The following is a 23,418-nucleotide window of genomic DNA, read 5'->3' as shown; positions in this document are numbered from 1 at the left end:
GAATATCTTGTTCCCAAATATTAAATGAGCTTATGAAATTTATATAATAAGGAATAAAGCAGGAAAAATTAGCATTGACATGTTCATACTATATAAAATTGGAAAACAAATACAGTGGCAATACCAATTAAAAGAATAAAACTTACATCCCCAATGATTTTCGCTGTTACTGTTGGAACTGCACCTGATATAAATTAAAATAAATATTTAGGATCTTACACAATTATTTAAATAGCATTTAAAGCTGATGGTGGAATGACAGGCACAAAAATCTCATAATAAAAACACATTATCTTAATTCACAAGAAGATAGCAAGTAAAGTATTACATGAGAAAAAGAGATTTGGAAGTGATGGAAACATTGTTTAATGCCCAGCAACTCACAGGGAGCCACCACTCCAAATACAAGGGTGTCAAACATACAAAATGATCACCAATGGAAAAAAAAAAATACAACCTGACTGTATTCAACTTCAAAAGCCAAGATAAATGTTTTCAAATCAGACATACCTTGTAAGACACTGTTAGAATTCACTGTGGGCTGAGCAGCAGGAGCACTAGCTAATGATACTACATTAGCTATAACTGGAGTTGAATCCTTTCTTAGAGATGGGGGCCCTGCTGAAGCAGCTGGCACCATGGAAATACTTGCTAATTAAATAAGTAAAAATAAAAAAAACTTATGTAATTTATATGCACATACATAGATATCACCATTTCAAGGAGGTTAAACAATGTCTTTAGTAAGGTTAAATTCTGTTAGAGCAAAAAATCACTTTAGGATTAACTGGGGTTTTCTCAATTTTTTAACTTATTGAAACTTAAAAGTATTCCATGTACTTTCTCCTGCATAACTACACATGTGGTACATTTAAAAGGCCATGTGATTTAGATTCTATGTCCTTTGTTACTCTCAAATCCTTTTTAAGGAAGTCAGGGCATATATACCCAGTTACAAAACATTAACTACCATTCTTTCCCATCATTCTTACAGAGTTGATTTAATTCAATGTGCTCAGAGAAAACATAATGAACTCATTTTTACAAAGCCTTAATTCAACATGTTAAATAAAAAAGGGATTTAAATGTTAAGACATTAACATTTAACATTAACATGTTCAATGTTCAATGTTCATGTTCAATTAACATTTGAACAGAATGAAATTTGTATTTCACGAAATTATTAACAATTATTAACAATTGTTAACAATTGTTTACAATCTGTAGAACAGTAATTGGTCCCTGTCACTGATCAAAGACTATAAAGTTTAATTTTACCTGCATTGTTTTGTGAAGGTGGTTCACACATACTCTGCTGATTACAGAACATCAAGATACAAAGCAGGTTACAGAAATGTTTCATTTCTCCTCGCCATTTCAAGGACTCGCTGAGTTTACCCTGTCGCTTACAACCATCACATTTGGCCATCTGATTATGAAATAAGAAGACGGTAAAGGAGTAAAAAACAAATTGCTGTGGCCTGACAGGGTGAAAGCAGTACATATATTGCCAAATGAGGAAATTAATTTAAAATCTAGAACACGGGGATCCCTGGGTGGCGCAGTGGTTTGGCGCTTGCCTTTGGCCCAGGGCGTGATCCTGGAGACCCGGGATCGAATCCCACATCAGGCTCCCGGTGCATGGAGCCTGCTTCTCCCTCTGCCTATGTCTCTGCCTCTCTCTCTCTCTCTCTGTGACTATCATAAATAAATAAAAAATTTAAAAAAAAAAATAAATAAATAAATAAAATAAAATCTAGAACACAAAAATGAAGCTTAGCTCCTCTAACATGGTAAATACTTATTATTCTGTTATTTATACTAAATACTAAAAGTCACATTATAGAGATGCCAATAAAGAGTAGTTAAAAAACATAGTGAAATGAAAGTAAGACCTATATTCTTCAAAAATTTCAGAAGACCAATTCATTTTAGTTAAATAATAAATTAATACGATGCTAATTTTAAATACTTTAGTCTTAAGACTGATACGTCTTCTATAAGGAAATTAAAAACAAAAAGAATGTAACTTCAGTGACATTAAAATTTTCTTAAATCTTTTATTAATACTGCAAGAGTCATACATTTATTTTTTAACATAATACATTTAATACTTATAAGTTTTAAATCATTAAACTGCCCTTCATACTACACCAAAGAATAAAAGAAGGAAATAATGTATGCCCTAACTTGAAAAATCACAGGAATGTGTATTATATTTACCTGATAGAATAGAACTGTATATTTGGACATGCATTCTTCACAACAGAACTCTTCTACTTTCCCCCCCAAATTACTCTGTACCAATTTGGGAGATGTCTGTAAACAATAACTGCACATTTTACAGTGATTTCCCCAGCGTTTTGCCAAGTCATGTTTATAAAGCAATTTGCAACCTAAAAACAGGAAAAGACAAAATTAAAATGAGAAAAAAATATTAAGTATCTACATCTTTAAATACCTTGTGACAATGTTTTCACACTTGGATCCTTAACCAATACATAGATCAAGAGATTAATTTAAAGGATCTAGACAACCATTTTGCTTTTTTAAAAATAAAGAAAGAAAAAATTACAGTGCATCACATATAATAAAAGCCAGGTTTGTTTCGTAAAACTTTTGTTTTACTTGGGTAGGTGATAATCTACTTGGGTCACAAGGTAAAATGTATTTTCTTTTGTGCTGTAATCAAAAGATTTGAAAGCCACTAGTCTAGGAAGCCAACTGTGTACAATTCTAGAATAAAACAAAACATTTTCAACATAAAAAACAATCATTTAAGTAAAGAAGATAATCTACCTCACACTGATTTACCTACTCAGAAACATGTCTGTTTAAAACAATGCAAGTATAATCTTATGTTGCTAACAAAAGTTAGTTCTCTTCAGAAATAAGTGCAATAAATAAATAGGGAAGCCTGGATGGCTCAGTCGGTTAAGCGTCCGACTCTTGGTTTCAACTCAGGTCATGATCTCAGAGTCCTAGGATCAAGCTTTGTGTCCAGTTCCATGCTCAGCAGGGAGTCTGCTTGAGATTCTCTCTCTCTCTTTCTTCCTCTCCCTCTGTCTTTCCTCCCCCAATAAATAAATATATCTTTTTTAAAAAGTGCAATAATGACAAGATCCCTACCAATCTAAGAATGTGAAATGTTTATCACATCACCACTATCTTCTGTAATACAATTCAACCATCTTTTCCTTAATTTTGACATCTATATGATACGAAGGACTAGGTCAGGAAAAAAGTGTACCAAGTGTAAACAAAACAAAAGGCTCTGTGGTTATACACAAGGGTTAAATGAGATAAACTTACACAGTAACAGCTTAAATCATCAGTTACTTTTAAAAGGACCAACATGCTCAGTAGGTAAGATGATCTTGCCTTTACCTTCACTACAGAATGACTTGTCAGCACCTGAGAATCGCACAGTCTCCTTTACAATTTTCTCAATTTTACAATATTCACACATTGCCATTACATTATTTATTTTCTTATATTCATCAGAACAATTCTTGCCACAGAACTGAAACATTTTACCCTGTGAAGAAATAATCAAGTACTAATTAAACATTTGGTTTATCTTTTGGAAATCCTTATTCCCTCTTACTTTCAAAACAAGTAGTGAAATTTCGAGAGATGAAAAGCCAGAAATGATTTTATCGATAGGTAATTTTGTACTCAAACCCTTTATCAAGATCCTACTTTACCTTATAGTCAAGAAGTTCCGGTTTTGTGGCAAAAAGGCGGTTACAGTGCTGACACTTGAGTTTTACAACATTTCGTGGGAACCCAACATGCTGGGATTGGGCAGCAAGTCGCTGGAGACCAGCTGCAGCAGAGCTACTGATGGAGGTGGGAGAAACAGCAGAAGTATTACCCCCTCCTGAGGACACGGTTGAACCTGTTGGGATGCTTACAATTACTTGGCCCTGAGACAAGGGCACTACTGAAGAATTCATTCCTGTTGGTTTGTTGAACAAATTCTGAAAAATGAAACAAGATGATCAATGTGAATCATTTGTTCAAATAAATATGCACTGAGTGCCCATGTGTGATGAGCATAGTTCTAGGTATTAAGACACACCTGTGAACAGGCAAAATGCCCTACCTTAGAGTAGCTTATCACTGAAGGGGTAGAGAGTCACTTATATCCAAAAACTACAATAATTTAACTAATAATTTTCTTTTGTATTTAATTTTTAAACTTTTTTTTTCTTAAGTAATGTCTATGTGCAAAGTAGGGCTCAAACTCATGACCCAAGATCAAGCATGGTATGCCCTACTGACTGAGCCAGTTAGAGAACCAAACTAGTAATAACTCCCTTAAAAATAATATCCTCCAGGGATCCCTGGATGACTCAGCAGCTTAGCGCCCCCTTCAGCCCAGGGTGTGATCCTCGATCGGGGATTGAGTCCCACATCGGGCTCCCTGCATGGAGCCTGCTTTTCCCTCTGCCTGTGTCTCTGCCTCGCTCTCTCTCTCTCTCTGTGTCTCTCATGAATAAATAAATAAAATATTTCAGAAAGAAAAGAAAGAAGAAAAGAAAAGAAAAGAAAAGAAAAGAAAAGAAAAGAAAAGAAAAGAAAAGAAAAGAAAAGAAAAGAAAAGAGAAAAGAAAGAAAAGAAAAGAAAAGAAAAGAAAAGAAAAGAAAAGAAAAGAAAAGAAAAGAAAAGAAAAGAAAGAAAAGAATCCTCCCAATAGATAATCTGGATAATAACAACGCCATTTAATGTTAAAAGAAGGCAGGTAAATAACAAGCATCCAAATACAGCAGGATTCAAAGAATCCAAGTTTACCAGGACTGAGACAGAAGTGTAGGCAATCGGGGCAAGAGCAAACACATACCAAGTTCACAGACTACATAGTAGTCGCCTCAGACTGGAGAAGAGGAAGATTTCTGAAGCATACCTGGAACGCAACAACACAGCTATAGCTGCAGAAGTTGCGTATACTTCCATCCGACATGGCGAGATGATACTGCGGGATTGCTGAGGTTTTGCAACTGTTACACTGCACTTGTACACCTTAGCAAATTAAAATAAAAACTAATGAATAATATATACAAATATACACATATGTTTGAGAAAATAAATATTATCCAATATATGAAAATTCAAGGGCCAGGTCAAGTTGCAGGAACTGAAACTAAATCATGTCACATACAGACAAAAACTAACTTAACAGAAAAAATACCTCTTTTAATCTAAAGTTGGTACAATCTACCCTGAAACTACGTAATAAATGAAATCTTGAAATTAATCAGGTGTGGATTAAAAAAAAAACATTAAGAAGCCATATGAAATTCTTTTCGTAAAGGGGAATGCACAAATAGGCAAGCAAATAAATAAACATAAATTAAGCAATCAAAGCAAGAGGTGATATTTTACAACACAGATCTGAAATATTTTAAATTTGCCTTAAAAATCAATTATATTTGGACAAAAATCCACTATATAAAAAAGCAATAACCATAATTTTTGTCAACTATTATACTTATATAGTTTATGAAACCAGTATTACCTGCAGAAGTAACCATTTTAACTCTGTAAGCAGATAAGCAATTAACAGAACAGAAAAGCTCTGTCTTTCCCAAGCTATTGGTATTTTCAATCATTTCTGCTGAGGATCTCAATGATTTGCAAAGCGCACATGGTGTAATTTTGGCTGATTTCTATTAAGAGAATAAAATAACATTCATTTTTACCAAATTATAAGTAAAAGCATAATTCTTTGAAATGTTTATACTTAACACTGTTGAAATATTTTAAATTAGTGGCTTTCAAACTTTTACGATTACAATCCTCAGTAAGAAATATATTTTAAAGTGACCCAGTACGTACTTCTGAAGTTCTGTTTGTGTATGATACATACATATATGTACATAAAACTAAAAAAAAAGTTTCACAAAACAATATAAATCATGTTAACATGTGATGCATTTTTATATTTTCCATTCTACTGTATTTCATTCAAAACTAATGCTGACCACAACTTGGCAATTAATTTGGGGATCTATTAATTGACTGTAATATAGTTTCAAAAATGATATTTCTAAAAATTACACAACAGGGAATTCATGCTCTTACACTATGCTAAAAATTAGAACTCCCCTACAGAAGGTGCTATATAAGGCAATAAAACGTGAATTCAAGAGAATAAACTTAATAGAAAATTCACTACCAATTTTCTACCACTAATAACAACAAAGCACACAAAGCAATAAGCAAGTAAGCAATAAAGTGGGAGCAACTTTGGAGATCACAAGTGTCTAAATATAAGCAATCAATGAGTCAGTTATCTTCAGTTCCCACTAAATTAGGGACCCAGCAGCAAATAATGCTAAATACTAATAACATTTCACACATTCAGAATAACTTATGAAGTATATCCAGTACCAATGATCTCTGTGAAGTTTTGCTGATAGTCTCATCTTGTCCTAGCAAGTAGAACCGATCATGTTTCCTCTGTGCCCTGCTATACACCATAATACTTCCATCACAGCATCTCCACTCAGTTATTAATCTATCTCCTCCAGGAGACACATAGCCCCTCAAAGCAGGAATCACATCTAATGTTTGTTCAATGAGTTATACATAAGGAAGGAAAGAAAGCAGCAGATATGACCAACTTCAATACACCAGGTTGTATACGAGGTACTTTCTCATTCTTACTTCACATAAGCCTAACAGCATCCCAATAACAGTAATAATACAATACCCATTCACAGATAAGAAAATGGACCCAGGGAGTTTAACTGCTTTCCCCATGGTAAAATTCTATTTGAATAGAGTCAAGGAATAAAATCAAGATCTGCTTTACTTCTAAATTCATGTTCTTTCTCTACACCACAGTACAGGCTAATATGTGAGATATTTAATAGATATTGGCTAAATGAAAAATAATAAATAAATTTAAAATTAAGATGATTCAACCTATTTCTCCTTCTCTTGTGAAGTATGAACCATCTTTCAATGGACTGATTCCAAGTAACTTTTAGTACTTGATACAGTATCAGGAAAATAGTCCTTTGGACAAGGATAAGCTCATGAGGATACTGGGTTTCCCCCCCCACCCCCCCCACCTCCCCCCCGTGAAAGCAAAACCAGGTGTTTCTAGAGGAAGGAATAAATGTGCTTCATAATAACAAGAAATAAATGGCAACACCGTGTAACTGAAATTTCCAAATTCACTGCAAAGTATTAAGAATGCTTTAAAAGAAACTTCTCAATCGACATTACACTCACTCATCATGGTAGACTGTATAGAAATTTACTATTTCAAGGAAAAGAATGATCTGCTAATGCACTGAAACAGGAAGGCCCTGTAAAATTCAAAATATAAAAGGTTCTTACCACTCCTTTGGATTTATGAATTTTAAAATCTAAATTTACTAACAAAATACAAATACAGTAAAAATGAAACTGCATAAAAGGCATTTGTCATATAGCATTCATCCAATTCATCTTCTATAAACCTCATCAATTCACAAAATAATATATAATTTACATTTATTTTTTCTTATTTCAGGAAGAAAAGGAAAAACCTTTTAAAAACAATTAATGGTAAGATTTTCATTTTCTGAATTGCAATTTCATTTATATGGAACTGATTGAAAGAATATATATGTAACTTGGACCTTACCTTGTCAAATAAAAAAGTATAACCAAAATATATTACAAAGACAGCTATTCACCAAAAAGATGAGAATTGGTTATCTCTGGGAGATGCATTATTTTTCTTCTTTGTGCATTTTCAAAATATTGTTCAAAAACATGAATCATATTTGAAATACAAATGCCATGCCCTAAAAGCATGTATTTCAAATATATGAAGAAAAAAACATGCCACTTTAAAAAGATTTTTCATACACATTCATTTGACAAGTACTATTTATCTGTAAAAATATTAAGTTAATAATATGATCTTAGTATTTTTTGTTACAAGATTTTCATAAATCAGTTCTACCAAAACATGTAGATCCTCCTAAAAGGAACAAAAGCTTTGGGGTTAAATACAATCATGTACCTGCTTATATGCTGTGACACACGCAGAGCTACAGAACTTCTTAGACTGGCCCTCTATCTGAAGCATGTGGCACTGCCCAGAGCCACTGTAACAGTATCCCCCACAGTTCTCACAACAGTTCATGGTGAGGTTGTTGGCAGAGCGAAACTTGGAGAAGCAGGCATCACTGCAAAGTTTATGTACCACATTCTGGTAATTAACTTCATGTCGAATCTAGGAATTAAAAACCAACATACCAACAAGCAAAGACCATGAAAAGCTGTTCTTTCAACACAAATATTAGACTCTCTCTGCACCCACCCCATAAAGTAAGATGACTTACAACAGCATTCTTCTGACACATGCTGCATTTGGTTGAAATGCTGTTCGTATTTATGGTGACAACAGGTTTCCTTTTCAGTTCATATGTTGATAGACATGACTGACTGCAAAAATCTTTGCTAGTGGTGCTATTTTCAAACTGGGCACTGATCACATCCTTTGGATTTAAAATATCTCTAAAAATGATAACAAGATAAAATAAGCCACAGTATCATTTGAATTTTCCTTTCTGTGAGTTAAAACAAAACAGAGACAATTATATATATGTATGGAAAGGGCACTGATATTTAAATGAGAACACTTGGGTTTTCTTGGGTAAACTGATAAATTGCTCTAATCCTTAAGTTCTATTCTATAAACAGAACACATGGCTTACTTTATAGAACTGCTGGGAGAATTAGTATACTATGTTTTAAGACTAAAAGGATATACACCCAACAGCTATCATTCATTATATCTAGTAGATGGGATCGTAAGAGATGTTTATTTTCTTCTTTCGGCTCTTTTATATTTTCAAAATATTCTTTGAAAAGATTATTACGCTCAAAAAAATTTTTAAGGGATCCCTGGGTGGCACAGCGGTTTGGCGCCTGCCTTTGGCCCCGGGGCGCGATACTGGAGACCCAGGATCAAATCCCACGTTGGGCTCCCGGTGCATGGAGCCTGCTTCTCCCTCTGCCTGTGTCTCTGCCTCTCTGTCTCTCTCTGTGTGACTATCATAAATTTAAAAAAAAAAATTTTTAAGTACCATCTTTTAAAAGTAAAAATACAGGGATCCCTGGGTGGCGCAGTGGTTTGGCGCTTGCCTTTGGCCCAGGGCGTGATCCTGGAGACCCGGGATTGAATCCCACGTCAGGCTCCCGGTGCATGGAGCCTGCTTCTCCCTCTGCCTATGTCTCTGCCTTTTTCTCTGTCTCTCTGTGACTATCATAAATAAATAAAAATTTAAAAAAAAAAATTAAATAAATAAATAAAATAAAAGTAAAAATACAGGGGCACCTGGGTGGCTTGGTGGAGCATGCACCTATTAATCTTGGGGTTCTGAAAGAGAGCCCCATGTTGGGTGTACAGATTACTTAAAAGTAAAATCTTAAATAGATGTAAAAATACATTTAAATCTACAGTGTATATTCCAGCATGGTTATATAAAATTGAGTACTTCTATTTTTAAATAATTTAACTTGTTAAGTATTAGCAGCAAAAGCAATTAAGATTAAAACACTTTTTTTTTTTAATTTTTATTTATTTATGATAGTCATACAGAGAGAAAGAGAGAGGCAGAGACACAGGCGGAGGGAGAAGCAGGCTCCATGCGCCGGGAGCCTGATGTGGGATTCGATCCCGGGTCTCCAGGATCGCGCCCTGGGCCAAAGGCAGGCGCCAAACCGCTGCGCCACCCAGGGATCCCCAGATTAAAACACTTTTAAAGCCCCCTACCACACCACACCTTATCCTATCCCAAACCAGTGTTCACACAATTCATTAATTAGTTTAAATGCAAACCATTTTAAAAGCCAATGGAAAGGGTGTCTGGGTGGCTCAGTTGACTAAGCAATCAACTCTTGATTTCAACTCAGGTCATCATCTCAGGGTCTTGAGACTGAACTGGAGTTGCACTCTGGGGCTGAACCTGGAGCCTGCTTGAGATTCTCCCTCTCCCTCTCCCTCTGCCCCTCCCTGGCTCATGCTCATGCTCACTCTTAAAAAAAAAAAAAAAGAAGAAGAAGAAAGAAAAAGAAAAAAGAAAAAAGAAAAAAAAGCCAATGGTGAAAAAAAATACCCTGATAAAATTTTCTAAATGGTGTCTCTCTCCCCTGAGTATACACCAACATAGTAGTATATGAACCATTATAACTCAATCTTGCATCTTAAACAGATTATACTAATAAAGCACTTTTTAGAAAAGATTACAAATATCTCTGCTTCAATAAAATAGTAAACATAATAGGAATCATCACAAGGAACACCTCATACGTTGTAATATATAATTCCATACCTCATCTTCTATATTTAGTAGCTCCAGGCTCTTCTACTTCCAGATTTTTTTTTTGCCTTCAGTTATTTGTTAATTAGGTTTTAATATATTTCATTTATAGAGGTATTTATTGAGCACTTATATTGAGCCAGGCACTAGCTACACGCTGTGTCACAATATGGTACAAGTGTGCACTCAAGGAGCTCACAGTATATTGAGACAAAAAGAGAAATGATGTATAAAATACCATAAGAAAAGCATTCTTAAAATATAAAAGTGAAATAATTATGAAAAAGCGTAACGTATAACAGAAACAGAAATGATGAAACAATTATTTCAGACAATACATGACATGAAAGGCCATCCAAAAGGTGATGTTTTAGCTATATTTTAAATAGGAGTTTTCTAGAAAGTTAAGGAGATAAAGGTTGGGGAGCAGCATGGAAGGATAAAAGTAGGTATATTTCTCACTCCCCTCAGTATGCTTAGCATCCAACTACATTATAGCTTATTGATTACATCCAATTTCAAATATGAAAAATTGAGAAATGATACAGATAATCTTGAAATAGTTACTTTGAGTACCATTATATATCAAGTAATCTGATCTTTTTAATAGTATTAAAAAAAAACTATCCTCCAAATTACCTCTTTAACGTAGGATTTGAAAACTTTTTTTAAAAAAACAAAGTGTTAGGTCCTTATTACTAAGGAATCCTGAAAATTAAATGATGATTAGCCAAAATACAGAGTTAAGGTTAAATTCAAGATGCTAAGGGCTATGGTTAATAATAAAAGATTAAGAAAAATATAACTGTTACTTCAAATAGCTAATGAGTTTCTTTTAACCAAAGTGCTGTTTCTATATTTCTACTGGTCTATAAAAATAGCATTAGCTCTATCAGGAAGGAAATCTTTTCTCTTTCCACCCATTCAAATTAAACTGAAATTCTTCTTGGGGTTCTTCAAGGTATTAATTTACAAATTAAACCTGCTTGACTGGGATCCCTGGGTGGCGCAGCGGTTTGGCGCCTGCCTTTGGCCCAGGGCACAATCCTGGAGACCCAGGATCGAATCCCACGTCGGGCTCCCTGCATGGAGCCTGCTTCTCCCTCTGCCTGTGTCTCTGCCTCTCTCTCTCTCTCTGTGTGACTATCATGAATAAATAAAATCTTAAAAAAAAAAAAAAAGTAAACCTGCTTGACTATATGGACTACATGGGGGCAGAAGAGTGGGGGGGGGGCAAAATTAACGAGGTATAGGACACTGAGGAAATCTTTTAACTTCTTTGAATCCAATTTCCTTATATTTAAGGTACAATTGAACAATTTCATAGTCAGATAAACTAGACTATCTCAAAATGCTGTAATGACTGTGTAATAACAAAAACAGGGGCTCCTGGGTGCTCAGTCAGTTAAGCATCTGATTCTTGATCTCAGCTCAGGTCTCTCTATCTCAGCATCACTGAGTTCAAGCCCTACGAGAGAGGGGAAGGGGAGAAGACAAGGGAAGGAAAGGTAAAGTGATAAGTGATAAAAAGGAGATGAAAGAGTAGTTCAGGAAGTAAAACACAATGTAAGGAAAATCAAGACTGTTCAGGGGTTGAGGGCTCAGCAACAACAGAAAAGATATCCTAAAAAATGAGAAGGGGAGAAAAGTCAGAAAGCAAAGGGGAAGAAAAGGCAGAGGTGGCAGGCATGTAAGGAGTACCTGACAGAGAATACTAAGAGGCAAATGGAAAAGAACAGGGCATGAAGGAAATGACAGAGTAGAACATATATAAGTGAATGAACAAAGAGATAGAAGAACAGTTAAGAGTCAGGAATGACAGGTTGAAAACACAGAAGATTTATGAGTAAAACCAAACACAGCAAAAGACAAATATAATCTTTTTTTTTTTTTTTGACAAATATAATCTTAAAGGATAACTGAACTACATGAGATCAAGATGGATAAGATATGACATGTAGGTAAAAATGACCTGCTCCAGCTAACACTAGGCAAACTAAAGGGATATAATAAATTTAGATGAAAAGAATAGTATGTATGCAGAAGAATTTAAAAACACAGGCAGAAAAAAGGCATACATTTTAAAACTTCTGTGAGTTTCCTATGGTCATTTTAAGATCCACTGATGTATCTCTGAAAGTATCTATGAGTATTACTATGAAAGAAGAAATAAAAGTGCAATTTTAGAAAGTGCCCATCACCAAAGTAGAATTAAATAAAGAAGCACAAGAGGAAGTTTATATGAAATTATCTCATGGCAAAACAGAAAGAAAACCTGTAAAAAATTACAATTTTCAAGTTGATTTAATCTTAGCATCTGATAATGAATATACTACAATACAGAAATGAAGTACACACTTTTAAAAGTATGTTTATAAGTCTATTTTCATTAAATCAAACATGAAACATAAAGAGAGGCCATATAACTAATTTCCAGAAAGACCTATAACCACATTCAAATTTCTTTCAAGTCTCTAAAATGCCTTTTTCCAATTAAACCAGAAGAGGGAGCATCTTCTTCCCTTTCCAGACAGAGAAAGGGAAGGGTCCACGTGAGGAACTATAAACACAAATACCTAAACTAATAAATCGTGGCTTGAATAGCTTCATAATAGAGGCCATAGTGTTTCAGAATAAGAGTATTATTCATCTTTCTCTGACTTATGTAAGCAGTTTCTAACAGTTTACCAAATCAGCCAAAATGGATTCATATTCTTCACAAGTATCAGGATGACTTTATCAAGATCTAAGGATATATTCTTTTGATATTAAACACTGAAATGGAACCTCTGAAGTAGTTCAGAGATACTAAGAAGATAAAAAACCTACACACTTGAGTCCTTTTAAAGATAAGAAAAGTATTAACTGAATTCCAATTAGATAATAAGATACATAATTTCAAATATTTGTGGATTTGAGTTATCTATTACCTATAAAATACTATGGTATTACATGACTAAATGGTATTATTTTTGTTTTATAAAGCATCTCAACTAACAAGAATGGAAAGGCTTGTTTCAAAAGCATCTCTTAATATATAAAAGGCACATTATTTGCAGTTAAAATAATCTCTAGTATTCAGAAAAACAGAGGGGGGCCTGGGTGGCTCAGTCAGTTGAGTGTCCAACTCCTGATTTCAGCTCAGGTCATGATCTCAGGGTTGGGAGATTAAGCATCTCAACATCAGGCTCCAGGCTCAGCGGGGAGTCTGCTTGAGATTCTCTCTTTCCTCTCTCTCTTCCCCTCCCACCTGCTTGCTCTCTCCCTCAAATAAATTAAAAAAAAAAAAAAAAGGAGAAACGAGAGCAGCAACATGCTGTGGGAATTCTCAGAAAACACAGAAATGTGGAAAACTAAACAATATGCAGATAAGAACAAAGTACTTCAAAAGGAAACAAACAAAGAGGATAATTTAGAATTCTGCTATACTTTGAGCAGCTTGAACAAGTTTTCTTGGTGGGAGGAGGCGGTGGGCGGGCAGGTGGAACTGTATATCCAGTGAGGCACAGCGTGGAGCAGAAAAGCTGAGTAGACCCTTTCCTCTGATAAGCAGTTTGCCCCTTCTGAAGGATTTTTTTACAACCAGAACAGGAAACTCGAACAGCTGTGGCTGGAACTGAAGGAAGCATTTTATTCATGCCAGATGACGCCAGTGAAGGCTGAAAGCCAGTAGTCAACTGTGGAGCTTTAAAAAAAAAAAAATTAAAAGAAAAAATGTTTCACTTTTGTCATGAATTTTAAGTATATATACTTTATTTCTCTTCTAGAACTAGTGTTGAAACCCAAAACTAATTATGTAATATATAATTAAAGCCATTCTAAATGGGCAGAGAACTGCCTAGTTTACTAACACAAGTAGATACTTCCTCTTGTCACACCGGTCAGAATAAATAAACACGATGTATTTACTCAGTTCTGTTTCTTACCAAGAGGACTGCCACTGACTGAAAAGACAGCACTAATTTTCAATTCCCCTTCTTGAGTTTTTTGCTGTTGGCCATGACTATACTCCTTTAAAAAAGAAAATAAATAAGTATTTAGGGAAAAGAATAAATACAATGTATCTAAAGAAATCCAGACATTCAACATAATTTCCTTTGGCTACACAGGGGAGGAAGAAAATGTTCATACTATTACCATTTATAAGAAATAATAGCAAACTGTAATTACAATAAGGGTATAATAAGTTTGCATATGCTGAGAAAGCAAAAGGCAAAAAATGAAAGTACCCAATTAACCCGTAACACTAGATATTTCAATTTTTTTGAAAATTCTTACTATTACAGTATTTTAAGTTGCTGTTTATTATAAAAGTAATACACACTATACAAAATTTAGATAGATAGAAATAAGGAAAAATTCTACACTTATTTCCATCACACCAAAACAATCACTGTAATTCTTTTGGTATATGTCTTTCCAGTCTTTTCCTCTCTTGTATTCAGAGGCTTTATTTCTCTACATAGCTGTAATTAAACTGAATTTATCATTCTAATAAAATTATTTCTTGATCACTTGAGTCAATTGAATATTTGCCTATTACTACATCGGTGTTTCTTAAGCTGGAATCCAAGAATCCCTAAGGTCTACAGATGTATTCTAGGGAGTCTGAGAATTCTAAGAGAATATTTTTTTAAATTGTGTCTTTATTGCAATGACTTTTGAATGTAAACATATTTTTCATCATGAATAACCGCATATAACTACAAGTTTTCAGTGCTGTTATTTGCTTTTACAATTATATTATTGCACTGTGAAACCTCTTATGTGGCAGATTTAACTTTTTTTTTTTTTACTAACTTATTTCAATTCATTCTTTATCACACTTAAACTTGCAAAAACCCAGCAGACCTCTAATTCTTGGAATTCTCAGGCAATTCCCCCTTTTATTGTGGTAAGAGGTATCTGGTACATTACTCAAGTTTGAGAAATACTGATCTATTACTTAGTAGACATATCAAATTACACAGGGATGAGACTTCCCTCAGTCACAAAATCAAGGTACCAAAACTCTCAGTAATCAAGATAAATAATATTTTAGTGCAATATTTTTTAAATGTACAATCCATGATGAACAAAATAAGAAAACTGTAAATAAATAAAGATAGAATCGTTATTACTGATTTTTCCTTTGGCTTCAGTCTCCAATTTAATGGTCCTGCACGACACTGAGGTTATATAATCATAACCCAATGTCAGTCCATTTTTTCCCAACATTCAGTATAATCAGAAATGCCAAGATAAACATCTCTGTGAATATTCATACTCTCATACTTAGCATTATCTTCTACGTAAAGAATCCTTGACATAAAATTACTAGGTGAAAAGCTACACAGTCAATGTTCCCGATACACAATGACAGGTTTTTTTTTTTTTAACTTCTAATTAGATTTATTCTAGTAATTTGTGTAAAAAACCATTTAAAAGTATTTCCTTACTGCTGTTTCAATCCGCAATTTTTTGTAATATCCACTTACAAAAAAGCATTATAATATACCAATATTAACCCAGTGTAGCATGTTATCAATTTTCTCAATATGCACTTTTATAATTTTTCATGTACTAAAATATCCATTTTTATGCCAAAAATCTAGTTTTTACCGTGGTGACTCCTTTGATTTCTTATAAAGTTGTACTTCCACAATAAAATACTAAGAAAATGGTTTGTTTCTAATAAAGTCGTTTACTCCAGAGGTCAACAAACTTTATCTGCAAAGGGCCAGATACTAAATATTTTCGACTTTGGAGGCCATACTACCACAGTTACTTAACTCTGCCCCCGTAGAGCAAAAGCACTCATAGATAATATGTAAATGAATGAATGTGGCAATGATCCAATAAAACTTTATTTACAAGAACAGTGTGCAGAAAAACAAAAACAAAACAGAAACACAGAATGCAGGCTGGATTTGGCATGCTGCTGATAATCTGCCAACCCTTAATTTAATCCACCTGGAATTTATTTACTTTGAGGTTTAAAGGGCATCTTTTTCCTTTCTCTGAATAACTGAATTCCTTCCATTCACTGTTAACATATCAAATTGCTTTAAAAATGTCTCTTCTTGGGATCCCTGGGTGGCGCAGCGGTTTGGCGCCTGCCTTTGGCCCAGGGCGCGATCCTGGAGACCCTGGGATCGAATCCCACGTCGGGCTCCCGGTGCATGGAGCCTGCTTCTCCCTCTGCCTGTGCCTCTGCCTCTCTCTCTATCTCTCTGTGACTATCATAAATAAATAAAAATTAAAATAAAAAAAAAAAAGATTTGTTAAAAAAAAAAAATGTCTCTTCTGAAAAAAAAAAAAAGTCTCTTCTGTAGCAATCTATTCTGTATTATTATCAGCCTATTTTTTTAAGTAAACTACCCCAAACATGGGGTTCAAACTCATGACCCGAAGATCAAGAGTTGCACACTATGTGGGATCCCTGGGTGGCGCAGCGGTTTGGCGCCTGCCTTTGGCCCAGGGCGCGATCCTGGAGACCCGGGATCGAATCCCACGTCGGGCTCCCGGTGCATGGAGCCTGCTTCTCCCTCTGCCTGTGTCTCTGCCTCTCTCTCTCTCTGTGTGTGACTATCATAAATAAATAAAAATTTAAAAAAAAAAATTAAAAAAAAAAAAAAAGAGTTGCACACTATGCCAACTGAGCCAGCCAGACACCCCATTATCAGCCTAATTTTAGGATATCACACTATCCTATAAATCTAATTGTGAGAAGTTTAACCATTTAATAGTCTACCACTATCAACCTTTTAGAACATGTATAATGTTTGTGTGTGCGCATGCCTATTTATTCTTCAGAACATCAGAACCTACTGGTATTTTCATCAGAATTGTATGGAAACTCTATCTTAATTTAGGAATCACTAATACCTTACATTTTTTTAAAAGTCCATTCTATCGAACTGTCTTTTTATCTGACATAAGTACTTTTTAAAGTTGCTTTATATTTCAAAGGGAATACTTTATATTTTCATATTATCTGAGAAACAATGATTTACAGAAATATTGTGGTCTTTTATATAACTAAAAGTCAACTACTTCACTACACTTTCGTAAGTTCTATTAATTCTCTAATAAAGATCCTTACCAGCAAATGATGATTAATTTTGTCTCCCCTTTTCCATTATTTCTTCTAATTTCTTTAAAATGTACTAGGTCGAAAATCCAACAAGAGTTAAATAATAATGCTGACATCAGTAATTTGTGTTCTTCTAGTAATTATTAACAGGTTTCCATCATTTTATTCTTTTTTTTTTTCATCATTTTATTCTTAAATTCAATGACTTTTATTAATCTGAAGTAGATATTTCCTTACCATGATCAAGAGATTATCTATTATAAGAAATGCACAGTGAATTACACGAGATGTCTTTCTGCATCTATCCATATAGTCTTGACTAGTTGATGAAGTTATGTATTAAAGATTTCCTAATATTGACTTATTCTGACACTCCTGTTATACAGTATATGAAAGCAAATTTCAAGTAAAAAAATTGTTTTTAATCTTGGAAAACTCCCCCCAAAATCAATACTCATTGGCATACTTTAGTGGTCTCCAGTCAGCTCCTTTTCTGAATGTTTATGATAATTATTTCAAACTTCTGATAGATTCCTTATGCCTCAAGTACATATTACTTCTGTAACATAGTAAAATAAGTATATATCTTAAGTACTCTACTTACACATTCCACAATGCCTTCAAGGCAGAATGTTTGTTAGTATTCCTCTAATATTAAAAGACTAACTCTACAAATACTCACTTATAAACAATGACTAATAACTTGAGAAGATCTGATGACTCAACGACTTTCAGAAGCAGAAGAGCAGGTGTCAAAACAACACAAAAAAATCCTTTACCAATAGCTTTACCTTCCCTTTGTTTACCATAAAGGAACACCTGTATCAGTATCCCAAGACAGTATTTTAGAAATGAAGAACCCAGTACCTATAGCCAAGTTCAGCTGACATACCTAAAGGAAGCCCCAACATTTCATTATTGCATTCCACTTTTTAAAACTGTATAACTCACTACTGTGACAATTGATTTGCTTTCCCCTCCTAATCCATTTATTTTAACAAGAGATTAATATTAGCACTTTTCTTAGGAGCAAAAAGAAAAAAATCATGACTTTAATGTAGTATTGACTGAATTTCCAACTTTTAGAACCTACAGAAAAGGGGAAAAAGGAAAAATGAGGTCTCTGGCTCTTTAAAGTTTCTATTTTAAAATCTTTTCTAGGCATTTTTAAAAATTAAACTTTTATTTATATAAACACTGTTAGACTGATAATAAGAAGACCTTGATTATGGCCTCATAGTGGCTCCTTTCTGGCCACATGGCCTTGTGTAACTAACTTAACCTTTATGAACCTCACTTCCCTCTTCTACAAATGGAGTTAATATCCCCTACTTTGGCCTTCTTAAGAAAGATGAAACAGCATAGTACACATAAAAATCATCCGTACTTGTAAAAATATTACAGAAACTACAGTAACATGCAATGTGGATCTGAATGAAGAAATCAAACTGGAAGGCCAAATGGTATTATGCCAATAACAGACGCAGGAGGATGATAACTGGTGAACCCAGAAAATCTTAACTGAAGAAATAATCAAGAACTAGTGAGTAAGTAGAGTCTTTAAATATATATGCACACATTTCATCACCTTAGGTGATTTGGAAAGTAAAAAAATTAACACCAAAATCAATTGTGTAAAAAGGAGAATTAGGAAGTGAGCTGAAAACAAAACTACAAGTTATGCAAAGAGAAAATCCAAAGGATGTTTGACAAGGGGCCATGAGCTAAAGCTATCATCTTATTAAATCATGAGAAAAGTAACTACTAGTGAAAGCCTGACCACAACCATTCAACTTTTTAGTATTTTATGAGAGTTAGGTTAACAGTGCTGTTTTAGAGATTATTAAAATACATTAGAATTCCCTTTTCCAGTCTCTAGGAAATAAGTAAGAGTGATAAAGCATTGAACAGCAAAGAATACAGATTTCCAATGGTCATGGGAGAGAAATATCTCAAAGAACAGGACAATGAAGAAAGGAGAGAAATAGGGGAAGGAAAAGGGGAGGGAAAGGAAAAGGAAGGAAAGGGGGAAAAGAAAAGGAAGACCAGGCATCTACACTTTAACACAAGGTCCCCAGAGGGATTTCTAGAATTATAAAAGGTCTGATCTTATAGAATTTATGTGGTAATAATAGAAAGGATTTCTCAGAAAAAAAACTAGGTTTATTCATTCACATGCTGGGATTGCCTTATTGTGGTGGTAAAGAATGCTCCTGGACCTTATGCCCAGGATCTATACACATTCCTGCTTGGTTCTCAAGAGTCCAATCAATCAGGTGCTGAGCCTTTGAAGAAGTTCTTCCCTACAATCATGATGAAACCGTATATTTAGCATTTTCTAACACATTATCACATTCTGAATAGTGTATAAAAATGTAGGTGTTTCTAACAATTCCATCCTATTGGTTTCCCCCAACCCCTGGAAGCACGGTTTAAAGAAAAAAAAAAAAAAGTAACACAAATAATCCTTCCTGATGCCCTCTTCCCTGAAGGTATTTATTTGGTCTCTGCTATAACTGCCTTTTCATCCTAAAGAAAGTGCCTCTGCGTCACATTCAGAGAGAAAGTGATACCTTTGGATCCCTGCCAGTATAATGATTTCTTATGAATTTCCCATGTCCCTACTGGGGCATAATGGAGACAGGAAACCTTCCCTGTATACAGGTATGTTCATAGTCTTCTGAAGCATACAGTGCCACATGAACTTTTCCTAAATTATCAGAAAAATTTCTTTATCCCTAATTCAGATAGCTAGTATCTCCATTTTGCCTGCTTCTGTTAATATGCTTTCATTCTACCTTGTATTTAGCTATTTTCATATTCCTACTCTGCCATCTTCTGTGTCTCCACCACGCTCATAAACACCCAGTTCCTACAGCTTTATCATCACTAACCTATATAGCTACCTTCCAGTGAGCACCAAGAAATTCCTACTTAACTGAGCATCAATCTGATTCATAAAAAATATCTATTCTTCCATCTCTGGACTATAAAACAATGGTTCTCAACAGCAGACAATTTTGCCCTCCACTCCTAGGAGACATATGGCAACGTCTAGAGACACTGGGGGGTGGAGGTGGGGGGTATCACGTAGGCAGAGGCCAAGGATGCTGCTAAACATACTAAAATGCCCAGGACAGTCCCTTACAACAAAAAATAATCTGGTACCAAATGTCAATAGTGCCAAGATTAAAAAACCCTGTTCACAGACATCTGAATGAAAAATACTCTTCCACAGAAGTCTCACATTCTCAAATGTGAGACTCAAATCCCAAAACAACAGATATATAAGGAAACAGATATATAACCTTTCTCCAGATCAAATGTCATTTCAGAGAAATAACTAATTCATGCTATCTTCTCAGCCTCTGAATTTATGCCATCTGGATAAAATATAGACCACTCTCCACTCTCAAATAATTGTCGACTTTGTGACTCACCCCACAGTCTCCTTCGTGCACTACAAAAATGATTACAGCATCTAAAAGAACTTTCTTCTTCCATTCCAGCTACTGCAATGTCATTAACTACATGGATATCTTCACTAATTTCAAAACTTGAGTCACAAGATCTTTAACTTTTACCTTCAGAGCAATCTTGAAATACCAGAACTCGATTCTCCTGATTAATTACAGATCTCATATTTGGAATTCCATTTCATTCATCAAAGCCGCCTCGCCTTCTACCCACTGATCAAATTAACTGCTTCTTCAATCAGTTAACTCTTTCAAAGATAGCCTGTCCATTAATTCCTCCCGCCAAAACCCTTAAATCCATTTAGAGTATGTACTTCATCAGCAATAACTGCAAAGGACTTATTACTATCTTAAATAAATTCAACCACAATATAAATAACCATAAACCTTCAACAACATCTGCTGTGTCAATCTCAAATCCATGAAGACTCACTTTCCCTACTCCGGTTCTGAAACTGTAAAAATCACAGAAGAGTGGTATTCAAGAACAAAGTAGATTAAAAGCCTAAATTACTACTCAAGAAAAGTTTCATGTAACTCTTAATTCCTTAGCATTAATCTCACAAGATAAATCAAATTACCTTAACCTTCAGTAAGAGTCTCCTCTCACACCGTCAACAAACTACTTCACTTCTTAATCAAGAACTTCCTCTCTCAAATAAATAATTCATGTGTGGAACAAAAAAGAAGGGGGAAAGTAAAGGTGAAATGTTTACTTGAGCATTGTCAGGTTCATCTTTAATTTTGTCTAGTAGTCCCTGCTGTGGTGCCATTGCTTTGTCATACTCATCATCCAAAGGTTCTTCTTTAATTCTAATATTTGATGCAAAGGAATTTCCCAGTTCCGAACCAATGGATTCTTTATTGGCAAATGGATAGCTGGAATCCTAAAACACAATATAAAGGATTAATAAATATTCAGATTTAAAAATTATTCCTCTTTAGGTTCAACACCCAAAGATAAGCTCATTGGAAATGAAGAACTCTATGGATATTCATTAGAGTCCCTATGTCTAAAAGTAATTGTGATCTATATCTAAATATCAAATACAAATAAAGAAACTAAGAGCTGAGGCTTCTTAGAACATCTTCAAAGATGTCCTTACCAAATAATAAGCAAATTAAAAAAAAAAAAAAAATCAGTGCTCTACCTAACACATATAGTTACAGTTTAGAAAATGACATAAAGAAAACTTTGACACTTGCCACAGTTACAGCAATCTACATACACACTGAAAACTTACCCTAAAGTTTGTTTCTGGGGTTTGTGGTAAATGGGTATGTAATGTTTCTTCAACTTGATTAGCTATTGAAAGAAAAAAAAAACAAAACAAACACATGTATATGAATAACAAATCTTACAAAGAATGACCTAAAAAGCTATCATTTGATAATCACCTCTCTTGTCCAATAAAGATGCTTATTAGAGTGAAATGGGTCCCAAAAAATACCCAAAATAGTTTCACTCAAATAAAAGACTGGCCCCACCTTATTTTTAGCCTCACCTTTTACTTTCCTTGCTCAAATCTAAATAAAGTGGTTACTTTAGTCACTATGCCCTGAAAACTACTTGTGTTTGTTCTTCCCCATTTCTGTTTATACCAAGGCCCCTCTATCTTAATCCCTATACATTTCCTAGATTCTGCTCAGTTCAAAATTCACCTCTCCTCTATAAGCCTTCCCTGGCCACTGAGTTAAAAATCAGCTTTTTTCTAAGAATACGTAAAACACTCTGTTTCAATTCTATGACAGAAATCTTCTTGTATGGCCTTATGACAAACTCTTCTACCATTTTCTGTAATTGTAAATTAAATCTTATGCTATTCAACTGTCACTGACACTTCTACTACTTCATTTACCCCTTCTACTACTAGATATTATGTTCCCTGGGGATAAATACCCCTGTAATTTGTCCCCTGTAGGGATATCAAAAATATATATTGAATAACATATATTGAAAAATATAGTATACCCTGTACAGCCTGGTACATAATAAATATGTAAATTAATTGTTCTTAATAATACTGATTTGTTCTTTCTACCTTACTCTCCCAGCATTGTCAGAAGAAATATAAAGACTACTTTATTATACCTTGCTTTCCTTCACATCTATTCAACATTTATTGAAATATTACTATTTTCACTGCACCAGATTAGGCCCCAAGAACACAAAGATGAATAAGATACACTCTGGTCCTCAATAAGCACCTATGCTGATAAGTAAGGCAAAACAAATACAGAAGTATTTTACTATAAGTGCTATAAATAATGAAGTATAAACAAAATGCTATGGAAATATAGATAAACAATTCATTCTTTATGTAGAGAGGTTAGGGATGACTACAGAGTAGAAGAAGTTTATGAGTTAGGCACTGTTGGACAAGAAGTACTTTTACAGATATAAATACAAAGAAAGAAAAGGACATATGGACAAATGGAATAGCAGGGGGGAAAAGAAGGCAAAGAAATAAGAAAATATGTGACATATTCAAGAATGGAACTGGAGCTAAAGTATAAGGTACACTGGGCAAAGAG

General features: G+C 34.3%; 1 protein-coding gene across 5 annotated transcripts in view; it reads right to left on the bottom strand.

The window, feature by feature from the left end:
* Nucleotides 1–23,418, bottom strand: part of ZMYM4 (zinc finger MYM-type containing 4) — a 135,278-nt gene that overhangs the window by 33,933 nt on the left and 77,927 nt on the right. For all 5 annotated transcript variants that reach the window (XM_041738041.1, XM_041738044.1, XM_041738043.1 and 2 more), the window contains 14 exons: nucleotides 22,128–22,189; nucleotides 21,600–21,770; nucleotides 14,259–14,343; nucleotides 13,762–14,017; nucleotides 8,350–8,524; nucleotides 8,028–8,240; nucleotides 5,523–5,673; nucleotides 4,911–5,026; nucleotides 3,708–3,983; nucleotides 3,388–3,538; nucleotides 2,224–2,396; nucleotides 1,279–1,429; nucleotides 511–651; nucleotides 147–184 (listed from right to left, as the gene is read on the bottom strand). In XM_041738041.1, coding sequence (XP_041593975.1) covers nucleotides 147–184; nucleotides 511–651; nucleotides 1,279–1,429; nucleotides 2,224–2,396; nucleotides 3,388–3,538; nucleotides 3,708–3,983; nucleotides 4,911–5,026; nucleotides 5,523–5,673; nucleotides 8,028–8,240; nucleotides 8,350–8,524; nucleotides 13,762–14,017; nucleotides 14,259–14,343; nucleotides 21,600–21,770; nucleotides 22,128–22,189 — 2,159 coding nt within the window. The remainder of the gene's footprint in view (nucleotides 1–146; nucleotides 185–510; nucleotides 652–1,278; nucleotides 1,430–2,223; nucleotides 2,397–3,387; nucleotides 3,539–3,707; nucleotides 3,984–4,910; nucleotides 5,027–5,522; nucleotides 5,674–8,027; nucleotides 8,241–8,349; nucleotides 8,525–13,761; nucleotides 14,018–14,258; nucleotides 14,344–21,599; nucleotides 21,771–22,127; nucleotides 22,190–23,418) is intronic.

The sequence above is a fragment of the Vulpes lagopus genome, chromosome 23 (genome assembly GCF_018345385.1).
Source record: "Vulpes lagopus strain Blue_001 chromosome 23, ASM1834538v1, whole genome shotgun sequence".
NCBI lineage: Eukaryota > Metazoa > Chordata > Mammalia > Carnivora > Canidae > Vulpes > Vulpes lagopus.
This window is presented reverse-complemented; position numbering and strand designations above follow the sequence as displayed.